This window comes from Vigna umbellata, chromosome 1, assembly GCF_029865625.1.
Source record: "Vigna umbellata cultivar VRB3 chromosome 1, Vumbellata_1.0, whole genome shotgun sequence".
Lineage (NCBI taxonomy): Eukaryota > Viridiplantae > Streptophyta > Magnoliopsida > Fabales > Fabaceae > Vigna > Vigna umbellata.
Genome location: NC_142165.1, coordinates 80,723,222 through 80,731,882, shown reverse-complemented (window position 1 = coordinate 80,731,882; position 8,661 = coordinate 80,723,222). Strand labels below are relative to the sequence as shown.

The following is an 8,661-nucleotide window of genomic DNA, read 5'->3' as shown; positions in this document are numbered from 1 at the left end:
AAAAGTTTCCACATCCAATATCTCTCTTTGATCATTAGAGTGAGAGAAATATGTACCGCAGATAGCTTTGGACTTTGCTTCCCCTCTTTTAATCATGTTAAATTTAGTTTTAGCTGTAGCTACCCTGAAATCCACCATATCATACCATTTTTGTTATTTGTTATGAAAATGTATGGCCACACACCCAGAAACTATACTCAAGATAAAGCTATATATCACTGAATTGTTACAATGATCACCAAATGAATATAATTCAATAGACTAAATGAATTAATCACGTTATTTAATTATAAAATCTTTATATATGATTTCACAGAAAGACCAAACAAGTAATGGATGTTAGTAAAATATGATTTCACAACTCTAGAACAAAATGAATAAGATGAAGAATTAAGGTTAATAACTCCTCCAGTTATTTATGTTCAAAATTTCTAGACACTAAAAAAGCTCGAGATCATAAAAACAACATGAAGTCATAATGTGTCTTGAGTGAAACATCTGGTGCTTCTACTAGATTTTCAGTTTTTCACTCACAATATACAAGAACTGTGACTTCTAGATGATCAGATAAGAGCACTAAAACTAAGCATTAAATATGGATTTGCACTTCTACAGAAACGACTTTAAAATTAAAGTGTGATGTCTTTCTCATATAAAAAACATCAATGAGTTGGCCAAGAAACTAGGCATAAATAAAGCCATGCCATATTCACTGCCATACTCATTCCTAAAACTCTAGCTAGTGCTCAGCTAAGTGAAGCTAATTCAGGTAGAGCAGAGATACCATTTAGCGCATGCTACACAAAAATGACTTCAAACTTGGCACAAGGATTGTTCTCTAAGTGACTCCTGAAATCAGCATCACCTTTGAAGCTGAAGGTATAAAGAGCTTGTCTCTGTGTCAAGCCAACTGGGTATATTTTGTAGAGTTTTAAATCACTCCCCCCTCTTATAACTTCAGGCCTTTCAGTCTTCCATACAGGCACAAGATTCAGGGATGTGAACTTCAAAACAACAGCAGCCTTCACAGCATTCAGAGTTAAATTGCTAGACCTGCCGTTTGGAATTAAAATCATGAATTGTCAGCTATTTCAAGAGCCATAATGGTAATAGTCACAGATGGTCTGAGTCTGATGAAACAGAATCAAAAGATATTCTTTCTCTTTGGCAGCTTTTATTCTCTGCCCAGTAACCAAGAGAGATGCCAATGCCATGAAGTTGGATGGGAAAGAATTATCATAGCCGATGACTGTAGACTAAAGTAAAACTTACTAATCAAAGTTAATAGATACCTCAGGTAAACGGACTCCATCTCAAACCTTCCCCTTTCTCTGACATAGATATGATATACAGTTTCTGGCCCTCTAGTGCACTTGCAAGGACGTCTCTTAAAGCTTGGATTATTTTCTTCCTTCTCTCTACTCACTGTGGCCAAGTGAATGCAAAGGCGGCACGATGAATGCACAGCTGCCATATCCACAAGGGCCTTGAAGGAATCAGATGGGCCCTCATACTTCCACCTATATTAGTAAAATAATTCAGGATGCATCCTAGTGATAAAAAAATAAAGAATAACAACACAAAATCCATTCACATTTTTAAGCCAGATAAATGGAAATTACTCAAACAACTTCTTTCTCTTCAGCATTTAATTTACCTCAATGATTGATTATATGCTTCGGGATTTTCTGCTAGATATCTCATGGTCTTTGCAACAGACTCAACATCCTCTATCTCTTTAATATGTAAAATTGAACCAGGAGAAGGAGCAAAGTCCTGAATATTTGGAGCACCAACAACCACAGGGACAGTTCCTACAATAACATAGATTAATATCCACAACCAGCATTATAAGTGTATTCTTCTGATATCTCAATTGTGCAAAATTTGAGAAACCAGACCCCATTCCGTTAAGTTTATATGGAAATGCATTTTTCATGTTGAAGCATCCCAGAATACAAGAATATGACTTGGTTGCACATTAATATATTATCACGTGTTAGAGAAAAAATTGTCTTTCAGGAAATTTTTGTAAATTTCCACTTCACTCAGTATATTTCTTGAATTTATGCCAACAGTACACTATCACCAAGTGTACCTTGCACACTATTTTAAGTTCGGTTCATCATTTCAATGTTCATTCACAAATGCTGAGTATATTGCCAGTTTATGATGCACACAGACACAATGTGTATCTCATACACTACATCAATACATTATGTATATCTAAAGATATATAAAAGTTCATAAAATATATAATTGCAATTCTGCAAATCCATTTTAAAAACACACTTCTAGGAAATTACTAAAAGAATAAAAATTATAAACCTTTGTTATCATAAATCACTCTCTATTGTCCAAAAACAGAAATAGAATACATCTTCCCTTCTTAAATCCGTCAAGGGACAAAGCTTCAATGTTCCTATATTATAAATATTATAATTGCATCTATGTCTTGTATGAATTTCTATTAAGTTTTTGTAATTTTTTAAAGGCTTGAAATCATAAATACATAGTATCAGTATATTGGTACCAACTATGTATTGGATACCTGAAGCAGATTGAAATACCAGTATCGTTGGCAATTAGTTTGAAGCAATGAACTCAAGACATTGATAGAGGATCATATTCAAGTGTGAAAATTTCAAAGAGCATTATGTAAGAGTTAAGATGATTGATTGCAACTAAAGAATGTCTACACCAGCCTACAACCGTAAAAAGGACTAGTTGATCAATAAATTTAAGAATTTCATTATTTGATTATAAAAAATTGACAGTATAAGTTTTTTTAACTTTATCTTTTCCATATAAATACATCTCTAAAAATCGGCATAAAACCAAAGGAACAATGATTTGTTGTCTAAATTTTATGTTCAAGAAATATTTTCCTGAATTTAGTTGTGAACTTTTTATCGTCCTTAATTTTGCTGAACTTACTCAAAATTGAGCATTCAATTCTATTTCAACAGAAAATTGTAGATGTAAAAAGAAAATCAGATGGGATGTAAGAGCCAAACTAAAATGTTTGTGTAGCCCATGAACTAGTGTTATTAATAAATGTTTTGTATATATAGAAAGGCAAGAGAACAGAGATACAATATATACATATCCATACCAGCAACAAGGGATTGGAAGAATTTTTCAGTTACATAATCTTCCTCATTCGAATTTTCAAACGCTAAGCTAAATTTGTAGTGCTTCAGGGCTTCCACTTTGTTCACTGCAATAGAATAAGATAATAACCATAATCATTAACAAATAACAACAGCATCACATAATCTTTGGAACGTCGGAAGTCATTGACTCAAGCAGAGGAGTAATTTCCTTAAACTTTAAAATCAATTAGTCATATATCAATCAAACCGTTCTTGGATTTTACATAACAAATATAATTGAGATTCACAATGTTGAGTTGTGAACATAATTTGTATATGTGCAACAACATATCTAGCTTCAAGCATAATTTTGTATGTTTCCCCTTCCTGATCATGTGCAGCAAACTAAAATCCAATTCCTTCAAAATGCATTTTAAACTAATAAATAAGTGCGAGATAAAGATAGAACACTTCCATGTTTCACACTCCTCCCTCCTTTCTATGGGAAGATTCATTAAGAAAAACTACTCTTCAGTGTCACAAGGAACAAAAAGTGAGAAAGGAGATAATTGGAAATAGGGTAGAGAAGTTGGAGAACAAACTGATAGTATTACTGAAAACCCTGAACTGAATTCATGTTTAGAGCAAGACCCTTTTGAAAGACAAGCGAAAAAGTTACATGCCAAAAATACTCCTAAATAAAATATAATCCTTAATAAATCCACAAAATCTACCTCAATTTTTTTTTTTAATTTCTTTTTTTTTTCATTTTCAACCCTCTAATTTAAAAATGCATAATATCCTCAAAGCGGTTTAGATAGTGCTTTCTAAAACATTAGATAATGCTTTTAGACAAATAGTGATGCATTTTGAAATTAGAGGCTGTAACATGTGCAAATGAGGACGTTATAGTGGAGAGGGAGTTTGTTGAGCAGGAGGGGCACGTGTCAGAAGGAATAAAAAAGATAGTGGTGCACAATAGATCACATGACAAAGGGGAAGAATGTTATAATTATCCCTTTGTCTCTCTGTATCCCTTTCTTCTCAGAAACCTTCCCTCTGAAATGCCTATTGCCACTTGATGTCAGGAATGACACTTGCCAAGCTCAACTGCTTCTAGTCGAGCTCCCTAACGCCATTGACGAGCTCCACAACACCATTGCCAAGCTCAACTAAGCCTGGCTGAGCTTAATTACATCCTAGTCAAGCACCATAAAACTTGGCCGAGCTCATCATTTCAGCCCAAACTAAGGTGGCTGACTTCTTGTTGTTCCTGCTTTCTTCTTTTTCTTGAACTTTCTTATAGTACTATTACATTGGTGCTTTCATTGAGTTCCATGGCAGAAAATACAAGAATGAAGGAAATGCAAGCTGAAATTCGTACCAACGCAAAGGATATTCGCAGGTTGCGACAGTGATAAAACTCCCAAAAAACAATGGAAGCTAGGAATAATGCCCAGGAAGCTACGATGGAGGAGATCAAGCTATCATTACAAAAATTAGTGCAAAATTCCACCAACAATATTGGAAGCCCTTCAAGCTCAAATGCTACGGCGAAAGTTTCCCTAATCATAATGGTTTCTCAGGTCAAAGACATTTCTATAAGGTTCCCTCATTATGGTGGCTATTCGTCTGTGATGGAATGGATATTCTAGGCATCTAACCTTTATTATGTGAGATATGAAGATCAAACTGCAATTTTAATTGGATAACAACACTAAAAGTGCCTAAAGTTCGGAACCTAAGTTTGTCCCTTGTAAAAATATAAAAGAAAATTAGAAATACAAGTGCTCAGACAATGCTATCAGGTTCAACGAAAATTAGAAAAGTTTTTGACCAAAAGAAAAAAAAGTTCTCCCTAGAAACACAGAAGCATTTGCAGGCACATTGCAGACATTTTTCCATCGTTTAGTGTCTAAATTCTGCAATTAAATTGCTTTCTCGTTCTTTTTCAGAGAAAAATAAGAAGCGAGCATCAATGTACAAAACAAAGTGCAATTTCAGAAGTCATCTTCTAAAAGGTAGAAAAAGCACCACACAAGGTCAGCTCTGCAAATACAATTCCAACTAGAAAGCATCTATAATAATATTTACACAGATAAAAGATCACTAATAAATATTGAAGTTGAATCTATAAAAAAAATTATAATGTACCTCTTCCATCACGGTTCCTGTGACAACCACCATAAGAATCAATCTTGATGTTTGATTTTTCAAGGGCCTCAAGAGCTTGCAACCGGAAATTTCGAGCACCACAATTGGAAATGAAAGCAGCTGCAAGAGCAGCTTCAGTTTTCGGCTGCACTGGGGCCATCATATCATACTCAGCCCATGAAAAATATCCAACAGGAACATCCGAAGATAGACTGGTTGTCATTACAATGTTATATCCCCTTCTAGTACACAAAGACATTGTAATATTAGTTTAGTTATTAACATCTGAAAAAAATGGCTTACTCTGTCCACTTTAGCAAAGAACAAAACGAAAGAAAATTTTCAATGAACAAAAGTAAAGACAGTAGCTAGAATTGCAATGATATCACATGCAAAGAAATGTAGCCATCTAATGAAATAACACTTTACAACAGTGCTTACCCACCGTCTTGCCATGGCAATATTGTTCTCAGCATAGTATTCTGCTGATTCCATTGATCGCAGAACGCTAGCTGTTCCACTTGGTTGAGGTAACCCAAATGCGGCATCTGGCTTCTTATCCCCACTAAACCCAAATTTACATCCAACCGAACACGACTTCCACTCCTGCATTTGAATGAACCACAATTTAAGATCAACATGAACAATATCTGGGACTTCGTAATTATAAGGAGCTCATGAATTACATATTGACCTATTATCAGCATCAAGCAAACATGCCAACAAAGAGATTTGGATTGAATAACAAGATAAGGTGTTGTTAAAGAGAGAAATATCCACCACAATCAGCCAGAGGATCCTGTTATTCAACAACTAGTACGAGAGGAAACAAACCCCCTCGTAAAGACCAAAATAACAGAAAACAGTAATTCTTCAACGCCACACTCAAGAACAATGTGACCATGTCTTCATCCCTGACCATGCTAGATGACATACATCCACTACTACAGCAAGAACATAAGGCCTTTTCGCACAAGGTGAGGTCGGCTACCTGGTCACCAAACATCATTCAACTCGGATAAAGATCAAATTTTCAGAGTTAACAACTTCCTTCTTGGTCTTTTCCTCCCCTCATTCACGAGACTAATATGTAATCTAATCTCTTGATCAAAGCTCTAATGGCCTTCTATGCACATATTCAAACCACTTTAACCAATTTTCTATCATCTTTTTCCTCCAACACCAATATCTCCTCCTTTTGAGCTAAATACCAACCTAGTGAGAATCAACTAAAAGTCCAAAGCTCCAGAACCCCAAAAAAAAATCTACCAGAAGATGCTTAAACTAACTATACTTTTAATTAAAAAAAGGGGAGAGGGGGCCATACAATAAAAAAGAGAAGAATAGAAACAGAATTAACCAAACCTGGTCAGCTCCAGAAACAAAAACAGGCTCTTTAGAAAAGTCCCTCGAATACGTGACAGCATCCTCCCTCTCCAACCATTCCTCACAACTATCCGATTCAGAATTCCGATCAGAAGCCACCGAACCCAACCCCAAATCATCACCTTCAACAACCGCTCGAGAGCGGTAGAAGAAGTCAGCGAGGGAGTCAACCATGGCGGCGTTTTTGGCCATATCCAACCTACCCAGAAACGCGATCTCCGCGATGACCACAAGGGCAACAACAAGAGGCATTAGATTGCTCCATTTCTTCTTTGGGTTGCCACCCGGAGCCAAAACGGGTAAGCTATCTTGTTGGGCACCATCTGTTCTCGAGCCTCGAAGATTCGTCAACAGACCCATCATTCAATTGCGCCCCCAACTGCCAATTCCGCAAAAGAAACTAAAAATGAAAGGGAAACGAAAAATTTTGGCGTTATGAGCACGATTCCATGATGGGGGTGCTTGTTTAAAGAAAAAGAATGATAAAAAAAAACACAGCTTGCTGTTGTTATTTTGTTGTTATGGGTGGATGGTTCCCTGAAAGAAAAAAGAAAATGCAGCGTTTGAGTCAGTCGCGGAAGTGGCTATAGAATTTTCAATTTTCAAAGTCCACGGGTTATGGTGAAACTGAGTGGAACCAACGATCAAACGGAAAAACAAAAGAACCTGAAAAAACACGACAACAAAGGCCTCCTAAAATACTGCTACTAAATTTTTGACTATGAACAAACGGCTTTTGTTAACGGTACTCCGTCTATAATTTATTTTTGGGCTTCCACTTGTGCGTTACCCGGTTTTTATCATCAATAATTTTGGGCTTAATGGCCTTTTTTTTCCTATTATTTGTTTATTTATTTCCTCTTATCTTTCGAAAGTGATTTAATTTAGTTCTTTCTTTTTTAAATCAATCTAAGGTGTTCTCCTAAGTCCAAATTCATTTTAAATTATGATAGAAATTAGAGACAGTAATTTTATTATAATAACATTGACTATAGTGCTAATTCCATTTAGTCCTGGCACAAAGTTGTATTATTTTAAATTAATTTAGGACTACGTATTAATATTGAGACAAAATTAAAATAACTAATGAGATTAAAATGATAATTAATGTTGAATTAATCTCCAATTGTCTAAACTATTTTTTTTATTCATAACTATTTTGACCCATCTAATATAGGGGATTATTCTTAAGATAACTTAATTTTGTTTTTCATAGCAATTAGACTAATGATGGAACTATTTTTCATACATAACTAATAGATTTATTAGTACTGTCAAAATAGGTTAAAACTCGTGGACCAACCCTGTCCACCATAAGTTTGAGCCGAGTTGAGTTTTAAAAAAATGAATTTTTTTTATACGAGCCAATTTTCAACCCAGCTCACCCGGGTTGAACCCAATGTAAGTCGGGGGTTGGCTCACTATCCCACATAGTTTAATTTGATTATTTATTATTTTGTGTTTTAATATTATTAGTTAACATTTTTTTTATTGTATTATAAATGAAAATAAAGCAAAAGATGTTTCAAAGAGAGAAAAATATTATAAATTTATTCGTTAAAGACTCTAATCTTATAAATGGATAAATGACACAAAAATTATCAATATTATAAACTTATTTATTTGCTTTTTGAGTTTGCTTTTAGATTAGTATGTTAATTTTTATTTTATTTTGAATTGTCTTTGGAGTTTATCATCATTTTAGAGTGAAATTATTTAAGTTTGAATTACAAAAATTGTAATTTTTTTGGATTTAAAAAAAAACTTGTAATTAAGTGAATCAACCCGTTTAACTCACCAATCCGTGCTGGGCCGGATCGGGTTTGAATTTTTTTAGGAGCGTTGATCCCTACGCCACCACAAATTTCTTCTTATACTGTCTCATTCCACAATTGTCCTTGAGTAAAAATTAAATTACCGTAATTAAAACGTTAAAAAAATAAATGAAATTCGTCAACGGATATTCATGTACGTTGAAAGCCGAACGAATTTCCACATCCGTTTTGGTCTTAAGGGTTCTTTATTT

The 8,661-nt window shown here is 34.6% G+C and overlaps 1 protein-coding gene across 4 annotated transcripts; it reads right to left on the bottom strand.

The window, feature by feature from the left end:
* Nucleotides 1-364: 364 nt before the first annotated feature.
* FUT11 (fucosyltransferase 11) lies at nt 365-7,345 on the bottom strand. 4 transcript variants are annotated; one of them, XM_047325881.2, is made up of 8 exons: nt 7,302-7,317; nt 6,615-7,172; nt 5,695-5,855; nt 5,250-5,491; nt 3,116-3,220; nt 1,658-1,814; nt 1,293-1,520; nt 365-1,053 (listed from the first exon to the last, which is right to left on the bottom strand). In XM_047325881.2, exons 2-8 carry the CDS (start codon nt 6,996-6,998, stop codon nt 798-800), a joined length of 1,533 nt encoding a protein of 510 aa, XP_047181837.1. In that variant the 5' UTR covers nt 6,999-7,172; nt 7,302-7,317; the 3' UTR covers nt 365-797. The 4 variants fall into 4 exon arrangements, with proteins under 4 accessions (XP_047181837.1, XP_087960496.1, XP_047181838.1 ...); XM_088104370.1 differs by having other exon boundaries at nt 5,250-5,488; nt 6,615-7,345; XM_047325882.2 differs by lacking the exon at nt 7,302-7,317 and having other exon boundaries at nt 5,691-5,855; nt 6,615-6,896.
* Between the last annotated feature and the right edge of the window lie 1,316 nt (nt 7,346-8,661).

Coding starts and splice junctions, on each gene's coding strand:
- FUT11 (XM_047325881.2), bottom strand. CDS start 6,998: ATGATGGGTCTGTTGACGAATCTTCGAGGCTCGAGAACAGATGGTGCC. Junction 5,492..5,694: donor AATATTGCCATGGCAAGACG/GTGGGTAAGCAC, acceptor TTTGTGTACTAG/AAGGGGATATAACATTGTAA. Junction 3,221..5,249: donor CAGGAACCGTGATGGAAGAG/GTACATTATAAT, acceptor ATTCTATTGCAG/TGAACAAAGTGGAAGCCCTG.